Below are 18,702 nucleotides of genomic sequence, written 5' to 3' on the forward strand. Positions count from 1 at the left end.
AAGTCCACCACAGTCGGTAATTAGCATAGAATTAAAAATCACTACTCCATTTTCAATGCACTTTTGTGAAGGGGAGAAATTAGGGGTGCCACCTTTTAACCTCTCTTGCCTAAACGAAAGAGATTTTTAGTTCAGGTTTGCAAAGGAATAACTAATCTTAAATTATCTCCAATACATTAACATCGAACCTTACACTAAGATGTAAAATATACTCAACACAGAGTAAAGTTTTGTTAAGTGTCGAGCATTAATACTCGACGTTTTTAAAAACAAATAAATTTAAGGGCTGTTAGCCCAAATACATTGAATTGGGAATCACTTCTAATTGAGACACTTATCTGGGTTTGGGGGGGGGGATGAATCTGATCTAGTAGCAACTTTTGCGTATTCGACCAAATGTTGCACAAAAAACTGAAAGCGGGAGGGGCGTCAAAAGAGAAAAAGAGGACTTCATCCGCAAAGCGACCCAGAATAAGAGCTCTGCCCGCCCGCCCCCCTTAGCGCTTCCTCGCGGGGCAAGGGCACCCAAGGAGGAGCAAGCAAGGCGTACGCAATGCCGCCCCTCGCAGCCGGGAAGGCTGGCAAAAATAATAATGATAGACGCCCTTACGCAGCTGAGCGAGCCTAACCCACCGACGCCCCCCGGCTTAACTCGCTCGCTCTCAACCCACCGATTCGGCCGAAACTCTCCGACAAAGTTCGCCGCAACTTTTTCATCCTGCTGAGCTTCTTCTCCGCGGGCGGCGGCTGCGAGTCGAGCAGGTCGCACATCTGTCTCCGCTGGACGAGCGCGGGAGAAGGGAGGAGGAGGAGGAGAAGAGGGCGGCGAGAAAGTCACCCAGCGCCCGCCCGGGAGCGAGGCAAGAGGAGGCAACCTCAGCCCGAAAGGAGGCGGCTTGCCGATGCTGCTCGGCACGAGCGCAACACGCCCCGGGGAAAGCCCCACTCCGTCCGGCTGAGAAGGGGGCTGGCTAGGTGGCTGGGGAAGCGCTGCGCCCTCTCACTCTTCTTACGCGGAGGTGCCCGTGCCCCGAGACGCAGCAAGCGCCGGGGCCGCCGCTACTTCGCCGTCCTCACCCATAACCAAGTTTCTCCCGCCCGTCCCTTCGAGGAATTGGGCGACGCGCTCCCCGAGACAATGAGGGGTGGAGAAAGGAGGCGAGGGCGGGGGGGGGGGGCTATATCTGCGGGGAAGAAGGAGACCCAGCGAATGGGGAGGGTAAGAGAGAACAGCAGCAGGAGGGAGGGAGTAAGGCGCCGAGGAGGAGCAAAGCCCTGTCAGGGGCTGCGGCCAGAAAAAGGGAGGCTGCTGCTGCCGCCCCTCAGCCGAGCGCCAGAGCAGCTGCAGCAGCTGCTCCTCCAGTCGCGGCCCGAAGAACAACTCTCTCCCTCCCGGCCGCCCTCGCTATCTCCCCTAGAGGCGGAGGCCTCCCACGCCCCGCCCACGCTCCCCGCTCCCCCGCGCCGTTCATTGGCCCGAGCGAGGGACGCCGGCTCGTCGGGGAGTTTTCTTTCTCTCTCTCGCCAGCGTTCAATTCTCTTTCTTTCCCTTACAATGCAATTGGGCTCCCTTTCTTCTCTCTCTCTCTCTCTCTCTCTCAGTCGTCAGGCCCCGAGCCAGCCTCGTCCCCTGCGCGTGGCTCACTCGATATATAGGCGGGAACTTTTGCTCCCGAGGAAACTTGGCGGCCTCTTGAAGTCAAACTCCCCCCCCCACTTCCCCGCGCGTGCAATCCTTAAGCAAGTTTACTCTCAAGAGAAGCCCCGCCAAATTTGACGAGAGGACTCTCCTTTCTCCAGCACCGCCTTCTTTGACTTGGTCCCCTCCAGATGTTTCCGACGGCAACTCCTACCATCCCTGACTGTGCTAGTTGGGGCTGATGGGAGTTGGGTGGGGGAAAGGATGCTCTCTCTAGGACAGGCTCTCCCAATTTCGGATCCCCAGAGGTACTACAACTCCCATCGTCCCTGACCACTGGGCCCTGCTGGTTATGGCTATGGATGATGAGAGTTGTAGTCCAACAACAGCTAAGGACCCAAGGTTGGGAAAGGATGCTCGAGTACCCAACAGTTTTAATTAGGCCTTTATGGGTTAAGGGGTGAAAAGTAGCGTGAGGTATATAAGCAGATGGGTGGGGTGGTCCAGCAAGCGCTGTCACTTTGTGGGGGCTGGCCTTTTGCACCAGCAACTTCTGCCGAAACTGGCATGTCACTCTGCAAAAAGTCATGCTCGCTTTTCGGAACAGATGAATGCACAAGCAGTTGACTTCCTCTTCTACTTTATGCTGTCCGCATGACACTGGGTCAAGTGTTTCTGCAATAACAGCTTAACAAAGACTTATAAAAGGCAAAGTGTACACAGGTAGTGTTGAATTTTAACACATCAGTTGGCCAAGGTGAATTAATCCAGAGGATATCCAGCACTAGGGGAAATGTGTTCGCCTTTACTGCACGTGTTTAGCTGGCAGTACAAATTATATTTTAACCATTTGGCTCTATCTGTCTAGCACAGGGTGCAAAAGCAGGGAGAAAGATAGAGGAATGGAAAACTTGGGTGAAGGGGGATGGAAAATATTTGGAGAGAGCCTGGCTGGCAGGCTGGAACAGGCCATTCCTCACTGCAACATTTTGTTGTTGTTCCCATTTTGTATCTTTATTTGTATGAGGGGCCAATGCTAAATAAATAGTGGCTTACCTCAGGCCACCCTGCAGACTGAGATGTCATTAATTACATTTTTATACCATTTTTCCTCCAATGAGGGTACTACATCTGGTTCCTTCCCCTCATCTCTTTCCCCGCCCCCCTGTGGAATAGGTTGGTTGGATAGTAACTGCTCCAAGGTCAACCAGTGAGTTTGTTATTTTAATTAAAATGTGTGTGTGTGTGTGTGTGTGTGTGTGTGTGTCGCACACACATATAGCAATTTTCAATATAATGTAACAATAAAATGAGTTTGTTTTTGAAATTGCTATAGGCTGTATCCAACAGTGTTTGTGCCTGAGCAGCACAGAATTAGATTTGTGGGGTGGAATTTTCCCTTCCTCTCTTCTCTCTGCAACTTTCCATGTGCCCCCAACATCAGCTCTGGAGAAAATACTTTGGAATTCCCACTTTTTATTTACCTTCTTGTTTTTCGTACAGGAATTTTTTAAATCTTTAATGTTTTATTGTGTTTTTATGATGGAAGCCGCACAGAGCGACTGAGGCAACCCAGTCAGAAGATGGGCAGGGTATAAATGTTGTTGTTGTTGTTGTTGTTGTTGTTGACTAGCACGTCACTATTTTCATCAGAGAAATGTTGGAGGGTATGTTTTTATGATCTTAGCTTCCTGTTTTCCCAGATTCGGGCTTGGGTGACACAGCATGATCACCACTGGCCAGGCAAGGTCAGTGGGACTGAGAAGCTGCACCTGGAACAGTAACATGGAACAGAACTGGTTTACTGCCTCCGTTATCTATAGTGCTGGCACAGGCGCTGTAAATGTCAGGAGTGTCTCCATAATGAAGACTTAAGATTCCTACACTAGGTCAAAAAGAGGACACTGTAGCATTTTGCCTCTTAGTGTGGTTTGCAGCACAGCTCTCCCAAGCTTGGACAGCGTTGAGAAAAGGAGCTGCCTTTGAAGGCCTTATAGGACTCCAGACAGTACATGCTCAATATACTGATATCTCCAGCCTGTTCTAAAGTTTCACAGTGAGTGATTGGATTGTATGCTATTAATATAACCCACAATGGCCAAATGCCACTGAAACAGAGCAGCCTTATCTTGCTTTATGATAATACCTGCAGAGAAAACAAAACCCAAAGCTGTATGGGCACTAAGGCTATCATTTTATGAACTTTTTACCTTTACTGTGGGAGAGGGATGGGGAAGATATAGCAATATAGATGTTTATTAGTTATTATTGTATTAATGGTTTTATTGTGTATGTTTGTAAAATTTGTTTTAGCTTGCTGTACACCACTTAGAAATGATTTTTAGTTATCAAGTGTGTTAGCTAACAAAGTGGTAAAGAGATTGTCTAAATAAATGAAATAAACTACTGTACCAATTTGGTTGGCTTCTATATGCAAAATAGGTGGTGTGGGAGGAAGGAACTATCCTTTGCCCCAATGAGCAAAATATCCTGGACCAGCGCTGTCAGAATCACCCCAAAATGTGGTGTCTGAATGTTAGGGGAATCAGTTTATAGAGCAATAAGTTGGCTGCATGAATGCAGACCAAATGATTGATAATGTAGCTTCGTAGTTTATTGTGATTTAGCTTTTTGCTGACCAGTCTTCTCTTGCCATAGTTGCAGTTTAGCACTAAACCAGAAATGTTGTGGGGAGCTGCGGGCAGGGGTGGGTGGGAGGTACCCAGGAAGAGGATGCCCAGATTTTGTATAGCAATTGGGGTTTTTTTTTTGCCTGCATCAGCTACACTGATTCTGACACTAACTACTTGGCTGTTAAGACTAGCAGGGATCAGCATGGGGGCACAATTGTCATCCCATGACTGACTTTGGCTTGTGACTGTCAGGGTCATGTTATCAACACACCTGGAAAGCCTCCTTTGACAAGAAGCCTTAATTTTATCTACTTTCTGAAAATTTCAGCATTGCAACTTCATAAGCAATCTAAGATTTATTAAATGTTTTATCCAGGGGTGCCAACTTGAATAACGTATTGGGGAGGCAGGTAAGCCCCACCCCACATAAACAAGTCAAGGTGCACATACACCATTTGAATGGCAATGACCATCAACTTGGGGGGCACACATTTTATTGGAGGGCAAAGGGACCTCAACCCCTAGGAGTTGGGTCCTATGATCTTATCTGTATATTACAATAAATTGGCATCACGAGGGGTGATGTCAATCAACCCTCCCGCCCTCCACACATGCATCTTAAAATTCATCCATCTCACTTACAGATTTGATGAGATGTGGAAAACGTCAGTGTCTATACCAGGCACCCCCAAACTTCGGCCCTCCAGATGTTTTGGACTACAATTCCCATCTTCCCCGACCACTGGTCCTGTTAGCTAGGGATCATGGGAGTTGTATGCCAAAACATCTGGAGGGCTGCAGTTTGGGGGTGCCTGGTCTATACAGTACATTCAAACTGCTAAAAGAGACCAGCATTCATGCATTCCCCAAAGCAATGTGTTCACAAGGAAAGGGGTTTTTTTTATATAAAAAAAATACTATAGCAAGGGACAGACAATTAGCTACAAGCTCTGTGCCCAGTGCAACTTCCAAGTACTGTATATACTTGAGGAGCAGAGAGAGGAGAAGGGCAAAAATCCTCCTGTCTGTTAACATCAACATCTCCTTGACTGACTTTCGGGGAAGATTTCTCCTGGCGCAAACCTTGAGGTCAGACCCTGCCACTGTGTCAAGCTGAGTCATTCTGAAAATGAAGAGCCTATCAAGCATAGCAAGAGCACAGGACCCTCTTCAGAATACACTAAGACTCCTAGGAGAAGCCTGACGACCTAGGAAAACGCCAGCCCAGAGGTGGGAGATTTTTAAAAGCTATTTGGTACCATGTGGTGCATAACAATTCAGTGTAGCTATTGGCAATGAAATGCAAATAGATTTTTTATTAATAATAATAATAACTACCTCGTAGTGATCTTCTCTAAGGGATTTACAATATACATACAAGCATATATCTAAATACAAAAACAAATGAAAATGCAACAATCAAAAACACAGTTAAATGCTCCACATATATACAGCATTGTCACAGCAACACCTGCCCTGCTGTTTGGTAGAGTGAAGTGTGGATGTTTCAGGTGGGGATGCTGGTGGTGGGAATAGAGTGAGGAGTTGGAAGACAAAACTGTGTGTGCCAAGACCTCTGGTAGGATGCAAGACACTGTCCTGTTGCCCGTGTTGTGGTGAGATTCAAAGGCAGCCATCACAATGGTCACTTAGGCATTGGCTTAAGAGAGGAAACGCATCATCACAAAAGGAGTGCAAATTCGAATAAAATTAGCATATGCTAATTTGTGCATACAGATGCTTATTTGGAAACAACTACTATTGCTTAAATAGAAATAAAGCCCATGTCACCATAGTGGGGAAGACTGAACAAGTGGCTTGTGTGCTCAGTCCAGAGGCTAACTGTTGATGGTATAAGATGCCTTATACCAACTCTGCAAACAGAGGATCCCTCCCGCCCCCTGTAAAGTTTAGAAATTGGCCACCCTATCTCCTGGCCTCTTTGGAAAAACATTTCCAAGCAAGGAACTAGATATTCTATTTCCTTAGCCAAGAAAAAGATGCAGGTCGGTCTCGCTATTTTTTCATAGCAATGTACTACAGCTACATTCTGATTCTGCTCAAATATATAGACTGCGCCTCTTGTGCATAAGTTAGTAGCATAAATAGAATTAAATATTTATTCATCATATTCAAGTGCTTTGAGTCTAATGCTCGGAGATATTACATTAGGAATGCAGTTGTACTCAGGATGAGTGACTGTTCAATGAGGGCTCCCTGAAATATCCTTTGTAGAAGGGGAAAGTTGCCAAGAATAGCACCTGATCAGGAAGGCATAACCTTGTCAGGACTCCACCTGACAGCTCAGTGTAAACGCTTCATAAATCTCTCCCGTAGCCAAGGAAAATACGTTTATACCAGTTTGCTCACCTTGAAAAGATCAGACTGTTCGGCTTGAGAATTAGACGGCGGCTAAAGCTCTTTCACTAGCACAGGAGGCAGTGAATATATCAGGAATGCTCCAATGACTGATTTGTGTAAAACTAAGTTACTAGACCCTATTAGTCTCACCCTCACCAAGCCCTATACCATTTAACACAACATGTTTGTTTGATTATACAAAGAGAAGTATAGTAATTGGAAAGTGATTCTATTAAAGGACAGTCAGTTACAAGCACTCAGTTAAAAATATAAGCCAAGCACACATAGGTGCCCCTAAAACCAGCCACTACTCAGTTTCAACTCATTACGGTATCTGCGATATAGGGATACAGTATTAATGCTGATCTGTCTTATTAACAGGGCTTTTTTTCAGCCGGAACTTAGTTCTGGCAACACCTCTCAGGTGGGCACCATTGCCATTATAAGAGAACAAGGGAGGCATTCATGGCGAGTTCTAGCAGCTCTTTTTTCTAGAAAAATAGCACTGCTTACAAGGTTGTCACCATGCTTACACAGGACATGCTACTTCCCTGTGCTCAGGAAAACTCATCCCAATGTGACTGTGCTCTGTTCCATTGGAGGACAGCCAGGTGTCAGTCCATTGGAGCCTGCTCCTACTAGCACCTTAGCCAAAATAAAACATGGGTAATGCTCAGGTAATTCTCCACACACACACACCCGAACTTTTCAGGAGGCTGTTGTTGTTAGATATGTTTTACGTTTTATAGTTGCACCCAATTACATAATAACTTATGCTGCAAGACTCTGCACTTTACAAGAGTCGAGTTGTGGAGTTTATTGCATGGATGACATTGTGTATAATTTGACATTGATTGTGTGTGCTCATTATATATTATGAGCTACACGGAGGCCCATTTACCAAACAGAATGCATTCTCTGGAACAGGGGCATACCCAGGATCAAAACTAGGGGGGGGGGGCAAGCCATGGCCGTTCAGGTTGTGACCTTTCAGCACGGAAAAGGCAAATGAAATCAAAATTTTAAGAAAATTATATATAATTATAGCAGTGCTTTGTTACGGTAGTTATTACAATTATTTGCTTTAAAAAACTTAATTTTTATTCTAGTTACATGTCTTATACTAATATCATTTTTCTTGGGTTTGAAGAAAATTTGTTCAAAACTTTCGTTTCAATCCAGTCCTGATTTTCCTTGAATAATTTCCATGGACGCTCATCAAACAAAACCCAGTCAGTCTGTCCTCTACCATTGTACTTCTGAGCCAGGTCTTTACCCTTTAAAATTTAATTTTCAACAGAAATTACTTAACTTACCTTTTTGGAACCAGTTTCTTATATCCATTGAGGCAGCCTCGATGTCTTCTAAATGTAAATAAGAAGGTAAACTAATAGCCGGTGGCTCAGTTTAGCGGCGGGCGGCTCAGTTTAGTGATGCGGAACTCACTAGATCCCTCTAGAATATTCCCTCTTCTCTCTGCTAAAGCCCGCTAGAGACCTCTCCCTCCCTTGAATTCCAATGGTTGGCTGACATAGATTCCTCTACCAGTCGCTAGGTGGCTCTAGATACTTATCGGTTTTTACACCATTTCAGTGTGGTAAACAACCGATTATTCGCCATCGCCCTACCTAATTTTGTTTCGTTTCATCACTTTATAACCATTTATTTTATTTTTTGCTTCGGGGGCAGCTGCCCCCCCTGCCCCTTGCTGGGTACGCCCATGCTCTGGAAATCATTCATTTGGATCCACATTGAATTCTTTCTGAATCGCTATTTCATTTGGAATTGTCCTATTGTACACTGCCTTGGTATTAGTTGAAGGCAGCAATGGGGCTGCATTCCCTCTGGGACCACATGTCCAGATGCAAAAGTGGAGTAGAATGGAGTGGAGTGGAGTGGAGCAGCGAGTTTGACTCTTACCTCTGTACAGGAAGCTACATTCCAGTCACACAAAGTCAGAGGCTCCCGCAGATGTCCACATCTGTCCACTGAGGGAAAAAAGAGGTGTTGTTGCCATTCAAGTTCTCATTCCAGCCTGGCAAACTCTCAAGGAGGGTGCAGAGCAGAGCGAGTGAGAGGTATTATTATTATTATTACTATTACTATTATTATTATTATTATTATTATTATTTTCAGCTTCCTTTTATACCACTTTATCTTTTTAATTTAAAAATTCCAAGCAGTTTACAACACATTAAAACAGGGGTCAACAAACTTTTTCAGCAGGGGGCTGGTCCACTGTCCCTTAGACCTTGTGGGGGGCCAGACTATATTTTGAAAAAAGAAAAGAAAAAAATGAACGAATTCCTGTGCCCCACAAATAACCCAGAGATGCATTTTAAATAAAAGGACACATTCTACTCATGTAAAAACACGCTGATTCCCAGACCGTCCACAAGCCAGATTTAGAAGGCGATTGGGCTGGATCTGGCCCCCGGACCTTAGTTTGCCTACCCATGCATTAAAGCATCAAATAAAGCAATCCAGAATAAAACACTGCAGAAGAAAGTCAAACATAAAATATAACATTCAAAGCAAAATAATTAACAGGAAACTAAAATAATCTCTTCAAGATTTCAAAATAAAACATTTACAAGGATCCACATTTAAAGCAACAAAGTTAACTAAAATTAACATTTAGTTAATTTTAAACATCTTAAACATTTTGAAAGGAAACATTACTGAAGGAATTCAAATATAAAATGCACATTTATAATGGCAATGAAAGAGAATAAAATATCATAAGCACAGAATATATGTGATGCTGTTATTGCCAGTGGTGGCTCATAGTGGTTGGAGCAGGGGTCAGCAAACTTTTTCAGCAGGGGGGCGGTCCACTGTCCCTCAGACCTTGTGGGGGGACCGGACTATATTTTGGAAAAATATATATGAATGAATTCCTTTGCCCCACAAATAACCCAGAGATGCATTTTAGATAAAAGCACACATTCTGCTCATGTAAAAACACCAGGCAGGCCCCACAAATAACCCAGAGATGCATTTTAAATAAAAGGACACATTCTACTCATGTAAAAACACGCCGATTCCCGGACCATCCGCAGGCTGGATTGAGAAGGTGATTGGGCCGGATCCGGCCCCCGGGCCTTAGTTTGCCTACCCATGGGTTGGAGGCTGTGGAAGCTCAGGCTCAATGACCTGGGTCTGCGCTAAGAGACAGCCAAGATGTTCTCAGGGTATGGCCTGAGGCGATGTAGAGAGGTCTGGGAAGTCACATGTGTCCTGGACCAGAGGTTCCTCACTCCTGTTTAAACATTTTAATCAAACAGATAAAAGAAATGCAATTACTTCGAGCATATCCACCAGGACATTCTCTTTTGCAAGCCCCATTGTAATGCACAATATGCAGGCTGTTAACTTCTAAGGGCAGGAGATTCCATATGGATTACACTCTTTTATTCCCTCCTATAAGGTTTTCACATCACGTCTTTTTGCAAAGGCTATGTAATCTCAAAGGCAGTGCCAAGTAAATAAGCACAGTGTATATATATATATATATATTTGCAGCAGATCAAAGCTTAAATTAAATTTCAGTATCATCTACTATGTCTCCGACAAGCAAAAAATCGATAAAATGAGTGTTTCTGCAAAAATCCCAGGCAGCCAGTGACTATTCTTGTGCCATAAAAAGAAAACATGACCTTTGCTTGACTATTCCGAGAGCTGAGGAATGATCAGAGCACTTTTAAAACACCCAACAAAGTGAGTAAAAGCAAAACAAAACACGGTGTACCAAAACAAATTAAAAATCCACTAATCGCTAAATCCCAGTCTATCACCCTCTACCCTGCAAAAGTACTTACAGCACTTTTTGGAAATAATCAGGTTCAGAGTTTTATGTACCTCAAGGGAAACTGAGTACCACAAGCATCAGGCAGCCACTATAATTATCTCCCTGCCTGCTGTGTTTATTATATTTTGTGCACAGGTGGTGTAAAATTGAAGGCAAAAAGCAGCTTTTATTAAAGATTGTCACTGCATGCAAGAAAAGTGTCCACCGCTATGGAGACGCAGAGTTGTAAAGGACAGGTTTAGCACTTTTAAACAGAACCAATGTGGATTCTGGAAACCAAGTACAATATAATGTTCTACAGACAGTGACTGTTTTAGGCACGCCCAATATGTGTGTGATCCACATGATCACTGCAGATGGTGACAGCAGTCACGAAATTAAAAGACGCCTGCTTCTTGGGAGAAAAGCAATGACAAACCTAGACAGCATCTTAAAAAGCAGAGACATCACTTTGCCGACAAAGGTCCGTATAGTTAAAGCTATGGTTTTCCCAGTAGTGATGTATGGAAGTGAGAGCTGGAACCATAAAGAAGGCTGATCGCCGAAGAATTGATGCTTTTGAATTATGGTGCTGGAGGAGACTCTTGAGAGTCCCATGGACTGCAAGAAGAAGGAGAAGGGGACGACAGAGGACGAGATGGTTGGACAGTGTTCTCGAAGCTACGAATATGAGTCTGACCAAACTGCGGGAGGCAGTGGAAGACAGGAGTGCCTGGCGTGCTCTGGTCCATGGGGTCATGAAGAGTCGGACATGACTAAACGACTAAACAACAACAACAACATGTGTGTAACTACACACACACCCCATGTCATCTGAAGTCCAGGGCAGGAGTTTTGTTATTGGCATGACAGCAGTAAATCTGGCAGGCTTTGTCCTCTGAGGCCTGGGGCAAGTGTACCCAGCTGCCCCCCCCCCGCCTCTGCATGGGCCTGATGGCTATACTGTCGAGCTATGACTTAGGGAGACACTGCTTGAAATACCCATTCATGTGTGAAATTCCCTGGGTGACTTTGGACCAGTCATAATCTCTCAGCCCAACTTACCTCACAGGGTGCTTGTGAGGGTAAAAGAGTGGTGACGGGGCAGAAACTTATCCCATACTGAGCAATTTAGGGGAATGGCAGGATGAAAATGTAAGGAATAAATAATGGCTTACACTGCCTGGACTGGGAGTGCTTTCAGACAACCTGTTTATCATGCAGTTATCCTGATTTGTTTGCAGGGAGGTTAGATGACACTATCAAAGCAAGTGTTACCCAACATTTCCTGCTGCATTTGTCAGTCACTTTGTCAGTCATCACAAAAGTCCAATCTTCGGGGACGGTGCAAGACCTCCTCCTCCTAAGCTACAATTCACAGCTTGAACTCACTGATGTGTGATTGAATCCCACCTGAATATAACAATAGTCTAGAATCACCCTTGGTCTGTGAGGAGGTAGCTCAACCAGGGAAGATAGTTACAATTTCTTGCACTGTGATGGATCTAGAAGCTTTCCAAGACCGTGAATCTGAAGAACAGTAAGTCAGGTCATAGGTCTTACTGATGATCATCATTACTAAATGAAATACAAAAATTATGGACATAGATCTGGACCTACTTGTAGCTCTCTAGGCCAGAATTTTTTGTTGTGTTTTTAAAAGCTGTAATTTCTGTTACTGTGGCAACAAGACATCACAGAGCCACAGAAGGCAGACAAGTTTGGCATTCCATTTTACATTTTAATTTCTTACATACTTATAATATAGCAATATGCACACACACACACACACACACTCACACCGGTGTGTGTGTGTGTGTGTGTGTGTGTGTGTGTGTTGTGTGTGTGTGTGTGTGTGTACAGATATAGATACAGAAAAATTGCATGTACTGTATTCCAAAACACATACAGCTACATGTCAAGTAGTTAACTTTTTAAATTAAAGACAATAAAAACAAATCTCAGAAGACAGAGCAGTAGTACAGATCGATTAAAAAATATGTACAATAAACTTGCAGCACCAAGTGAGATTTATTGAAAAGGAAACAAAGAAAATGGTGCAATTTGACTCAGAAAGCTTTCAGTCTGGCCCAGCCCTTGGAAAGCTGAACTTGTTGAGCAAATTTTCCATAGTTACAAAGTCCCATGCTTGTAAATACCAAGCAGCCATGGGTTTATTTTTCAGGGCTGCACAAGTCCTGAACAAGCTGCACTGACCGGCCAAAGACTCACATAGCTAAATATTTATGCAATAAATGCTGCTTGGCTGGAGCTCATCAAGAATGATGCCTAGAAGTACCACTTCAGGATTTATTGCTATCGGTACTTAATTTCGTAGAAGACTTGGGACCATACTGGAAGATGCCTTATACCAACTCAAATCTATCTGGCTCAGCATTACCAATGGCTGAAAGTGGCTCTTGAGGGTTTCAGACAGGCCTCTTTCAAGCCCTACCTGGAGGATGCTGGAAATTGAACCTGGGACCTTCTGCATACCAAACATGTGGTCTGAGCTCGGCTCCTCATTGAGCTTTGGATCCTGCTAGGAGACCACAGAAGCAATTGCATGATGTGAGATATATTGTTACAACACCTCTCACAGTTCATTGATAAAATATATGGTGGATTGTGAAGGTGTAAGACGCCACCATCACAACATTTTTGAAAGCAGTTTCTCTGACCTTATCTTCGATTTTTTTTAAATTGACAATTTGTTCCAGATTGCAGCACATTTTTCTGAGCTTATCAGGCTGCCAACGTTTGCCTCCCAAACGACTCACAGACCATCTGTGTCACCGACAGAGAGTTTGATATGTTCTAGGAAAAGAGCGAGACAACTTGGGTACGTTTTTCAATGAGGTTCATTGTTATTGTTCTTAGGCTAGGCCAGCCCTACCATTAGAGAGTGCAGCAACCACCTCGGGCAGCTGTAGCAACTCCTGGCTCTTCCTCCTGAGCCCCCAGCCAGGCTTCACTCTCCCCATATGGCCCCTCCTGGGCCCTGTAATCAGCTACCGGTATGCTCTCCCAGGTGTTCACGGAGGATGTAATCACATCCCTAGCATTGAAGCAAAGTTCAACTGGCAGTCTAGTCAGCTTCTGTTATGTAGAACTGGGCAGGGGTATCAGCACCCTGAGCAGAATGTATTGGGCCAGCCCTGATCTTAGGGGAAGATTCATTCTCTCTCTCTCTCTCTCTCTCTCTCTCTCTCTCTCTCTCTCTCTCTCTCTCTCTCTCTCTCTCTCTCTCTCACACACACACACACACACACAACCTCACATGATGAATACAACACTATTCTGTTGGTTACTTGATGCTTAGAAAATTACTTTTCCATGTAGGGTCAAAGTGTATGAAACAAGGGGTAGGAGGGAAATGCACTTCCTACATTTGTTCTAAATGTCCAGCATTGAGGCCACAACCCTTCCTTTGTGAGAATATTGGCTTTATAACTCCACAATGGAGTGCAAGCCCATCTCCCTACAAAGAGAGATGACTTTGCCCAGCTCCAGATATTTAAACCAAGCATGGAGAAAGAAAGTGGAACTCACCTGCACTTTCATGCCCACAAGCGTGTCTGATGTCTAGATCTGTTCTAAAAATGTGACAAAAAGGCTTCAGGTGTATACGACAGATCAGGGTTCGCACACACGAGGCAAGATAGGGCGACTACCTCTCTGTAAATAGATGCTGCTTGTCTCTTCCCATACCCGAGGGAGGAAATAACAGAAGCTACCCTCTAGGGTTTCCTGGGCAACATGATTCATAGAGTGGGCTCCTTTCCCCTCCATGATTGCCTTTGATTCCCATTTCAACCATTGGGTGAGGCTGATTTGATTCCCCAATTTGTTCCTAGAACCTTATGCACATCTTTACATCCTTATTTCTGATGATCTTCAACCCTTCTTCCCTGGTGGTGGGGACATCATTTTTCGTTTGCCTCAGGTGCCAAAATGTCTTGGGCCTTCCCTGCAACAGATGGAGATGAGGCACTGTCAGTCGCTGTGATCAGAGTTGTAAGCAGTGATTATGGAAGACCAGTTGCTTGACTATTTATAGGCATCCTAGCCCAGTCAAGTTGAGAATGAAAGAGTAATAAAGACCGATAACTCCATTTTTGGGCAGGCAAAACATGGGATTTTAAAAAGGATTTATTCTACAAAAGGCAGACGAATAAATTTGTTCAGACCTAAATGTGACAGATGACAGGCTCCCAATAAGGAGGCTAGAAAAATTAGAATAGTTTTTATGAGGAACTTGAAATCGGGGGCTGTCCAAGGTGTTTCAGCACTTGAGGCAAAACACCCTGCTGCCACCCCCACAGTGATGGGGGGCAAACTCCACAAGGGCTTCTCCTCAACAACATATTGTAGTTTCTACTCTAGCCCCACAGCTGGGGATCGCTGGGACCAAGGAGGACATAGTATTCCCCCACCCAAACTCTGGTAGGAGCTTGGAAATGTTTCTCCCCTTCCTTTGAGCTGCTGGGATTGCTACAAATAGATGTTATCAAATTGCAAGAATTGTACCTCTTTCCACTCCAGCACTTTAGTACATTATTCAGGGTAGCAGTGTTATTTCCTCCAAGTTAGAAAGAAAGGCTAGCAAGCAACCTTTGCCTTGCAACATGAAGCTTCACTTTATATATATGGAGCGCTCTGTGCTCTGTAGTTAAGAGTACGCAGGCCTGCAGGCCACTGGATAGTCTGCAGTCACAGCAAGCAGGTAGACTAGATGGTAGGTAGACCTTCTAATACATTCCAACTCCGTGACTTCAATTGCTACCTAACAACAAAAACACATATATACTGTAAGTTTCTGATAAGTTTAGTCATTCAGTGACTGGTATTTGCCCTCCTGGAAACTTGCAGCCCTCCAGATATTACTGAATTGTAACTTTATATTACAATTCGTACAAAGATTACCATAATAAAGGACAAAAGTGGTAAGGACCTAACAGAAGCAGAAGACATCAATAAGAGGTGGCAAGAATACACAGAGGAATTATACCAGAAAGATATGGAGGTCTCGTACACTCCAGGTAGTGTGGTTGATGACCTTGAGCCAGACATCTCGGAAAGCGAAGTCAAATGGGCCTTAGAAAGCACTGCTAATAACAAGACCAGTGGAAGTGATGATATTCCAGCTGAACTATTTAAAATTTTAAAAGATGATGCTGTTAAGGTGCTATACTCAATATGCCAGCAAGTTTGGAAAACTCAGCAATAGCAAGAGGATTGGAGAAGATCAGTCTACATCCCAATCCCAAAGGGGGGCAGTGCCAAAGAATGCTCCAACTACCGCACGATTGCACTCATTTCACACGCTAGCAAGGTTATGCTCAAAATTCTACAAGGCAGGCTTCAGCAGTATGTGGACTGAGAACTCCCAGAAGTGCAAGCTGGATATTGAAGGGGCAGAGGAACCAGAGACCAAATTGCAAACATGCGCTGGATTATGGAGAAAGCTAGAGAGTTCCAGAAAGACATATACTTCTGCTTCATCGACTATGCAAAAGCCTTTGACTGTGTCGACCACAGCAAACTATGGCAAGTTCTTAAAGAATGGGAGTGCCTGATCACCTCATCTGTCTCCTGAGAAATCTCTATGTGGTTTGAAGAGGGTTTTTTGGGAATGTTTTAAAAAATGACCAATGTTTTGACATTTCCCACTTCATTCATCTATGTAGAATAAATCTAGCTGCTAGAACTCAGTAGATGAAAAAATTAAGAGGCAAATCTATATCCAAAAATACACATGCTATTTATGTCTGACTTTGGGTTTTCCAAGTCCCCCTCTTTCCCCAGGCAACAACAGCTTATGCAACCACAGCTTACACACATGAGCTCCTCATTATATGGCTTATTTTTCAGAGAGAACCATTCATGGACAATCTACTTGCAGGCACTATTAACACTGATTCAAAATTGTTTTGCACCCTTGTTCCACCATATTAACTGTTTTTCAGAATATTAATAGCCGGACTTGAAATGCTTCTATGCTGCCTTTTCTGAAGTTACTGTTGGACAAACAAAATTTGTTGCTCACATGAATATCCTTCCTAGAAGTAAATATTTTTACAATGCCGAGGTGGAAGGATGAGCAACATGATTCTGTATTTCTATGTGCTACGAGATGAATAGGGGAAGGGAGCATCCACACTTAGTACTTTCAGTGCAGTGTCCCAATTTGGTTTACCAAGAAGCCAGTCACACTGTTTTCAGGTAAGTATACTGAGGACTGCAGCCTTTGTATTTCATAAACACTGAATTGGAAAATGTGTGAACTACAAAGGAGAAAATATAAGAGACACTCTATTATGAAAAATAATGTCTGAAGGGAAAATAGAGTAAGTGTGAGATAATGGACAACATCAGCTTTAAGTAGGGAGACCTAAAGTCCCTGCTTGGTCACTGGATCATTGCACTCTTGTAACCTCTTACTTTGCAGGATGGTTGTGATGGTTAAGAGGATCAGCTGTCATGTCAGACATCATTGGAACAAGGCAAGAAAACTTTCCATTGCATTCAACCTACTTTCACAAGGGATTTCCAATGAGAACTCATTACTCAGCCTTTATGTCTGCATTCAGATGGCAAGCCAAATCCATTTGCTTTCAATTCCAAACCTATGTGATCTCATATAGCATGAGTCACAAGGGGCCAAATCAATGGTTTGAGATTGGTTTGCAAACCAGCCTATGTTGTGGGTTCTCAAAAGCCACTGACAAACTAGAGCAACGAGGTCTTGCTTTGCTTAAACAGGCTGCTGCACAATGACATGGAAGTATATTATTACTGTAATGTACAGTATATGCTATATACTTTATTATATCAAAATTATTTGCATGCCACAATCTAATAAATTGCTCCAGGTAGTGTTCAAATCTACAGCAAACTCTTGTGGCACCTTAAAAATTAATTTATTATGGTATAAGCTTTCATGGACCACAGCAGGTTTTTAAGATACCGAAGACTCATTATTTTTGCTGCAACACCCACCCAGCCACCCTGGGAAATCATAAAAATCTAGCTTCAAATATCTACAAAAGTAAATTTTGAACAAAAAAAAATCCCACAGCATTTATGCACAATTTGATAGTCCTAGAGAGAGTAGCTGCTTAAAAGGAAACATAAAACAAAACACTTTGTATATAATTCTGACTAAATGAAGGACGAGTATCAAGGATTCAGAAAATGGCAATTGATTTTTTACAAAAGTTCACTTATGTGACTTTCAACAGACATTCTAAATTGTGTAATAGGAGGACAACACAAAGTTTGTGGGATCTACAACAAAATGAGCAATATATAATCACTCCAAGGATAGTGCCTATTCAGAGTTCCAGATAGCTGTTCTCTCCAAGCAGGGCATTTGACTCTCCTTTCCTAGTTTCTCTTTCTATATTTGATCTACAACCTATCCCAGGGGCTGCCAATGTGGCTCCTGTGAATGCACATGCATCTAGAGGCCTTCCCATGCACCCTCAGGAGCCCATTTCCCCAGTGAATCTATGCTTGAAAATAATATTCTATTGTAGCCAATAGAAGAGGTCACAATGCATACTTGTATGTGTGATGCTTATGATAGTTTCTCTGGTTTGCAAATGTGGCCAATATTTGGCTACTGAGAATGCACGTCTTGTTGGGCTGCTTTGTGGTAGATGCCACCTTTTGGCAACATGTTCTACTTCTGCAATTTCTTTGGTTCTCGCAAGCATGCTAATACCTCCCCTATTGTTTCTCAGTGGCCACAACCCTGTCAGAATTCACCACTTGAGTTCATTATTAGAAGTGAAGATATATAGAAAAAAGTACTGCATACAGACGTTCTTTATACATTAGGAAAAAAAATATTTGCTTTCTACATGTTGTAGAAAAATGGAACAAGGCTATTGCTGAATATCAGGTATTGCTGAATATCTATTGTCATTCAAATGTTGGTCTATAATGATCACAAATCAGAACCCTCTCCCAACACCTAAGCAGAGCACTTATCTCCCTAAGTGGCAATGGAGTTGTCTGCTCAAACTGCAAAATACTGGGAGAGGATGTGTGCCACTGCAAGTCCAACTGGTGTGTGTTTGTGTGTGTGTGTGTGTGTGTGTGTGAGAGAGAGAGAGAGAGAGAGAGAGAGATTATTGAAAAGCCAGAGGCAAGGATATGTTTGCATCCATTAGGTACCCACATTCAAGGAGCTAGGGCAGTGCAAGAAAGTACTGATTGGCTTAGCAACACCAAGAGCTATCCAGGTCTGGTTACTGTGCCCAAGGTGGCCA

The 18,702-nt window shown here is 43.5% G+C and overlaps 1 protein-coding gene and 1 long non-coding RNA gene across 3 annotated transcripts in view; both read right to left on the reverse strand.

The window, feature by feature from the left end:
• The window catches only part of CDK14 (cyclin dependent kinase 14), a 237,490-nt gene extending 236,099 nt beyond the window's left edge, over positions 1 to 1,391 (reverse strand). For both annotated transcript variants that reach the window (XM_060280771.1, XM_035129982.2), the window contains exon 1: positions 672 to 1,391. In XM_060280771.1, coding sequence (XP_060136754.1) covers positions 672 to 771 — 100 coding nt within the window. In that variant the 5' untranslated portion in view covers positions 772 to 1,391. The remainder of the gene's footprint in view (positions 1 to 671) is intronic.
• Positions 1,392 to 7,688: 6,297 nt separating this feature from the next.
• LOC132592864 (uncharacterized) lies at positions 7,689 to 12,213 on the reverse strand. Its single transcript, XR_009558401.1, has 3 exons — positions 9,752 to 12,213; positions 8,554 to 8,621; positions 7,689 to 7,997 (listed from the first exon to the last, which is right to left on the reverse strand). It is a non-coding gene; the product is annotated as an uncharacterized LOC132592864 (long non-coding RNA).
• Positions 12,214 to 18,702: the final 6,489 nt, after the last annotated feature.

Source organism: Zootoca vivipara, chromosome 12, assembly GCF_963506605.1.
Source record: "Zootoca vivipara chromosome 12, rZooViv1.1, whole genome shotgun sequence".
In the NCBI taxonomy this organism is placed as follows: domain Eukaryota; kingdom Metazoa; phylum Chordata; class Lepidosauria; order Squamata; family Lacertidae; genus Zootoca; species Zootoca vivipara.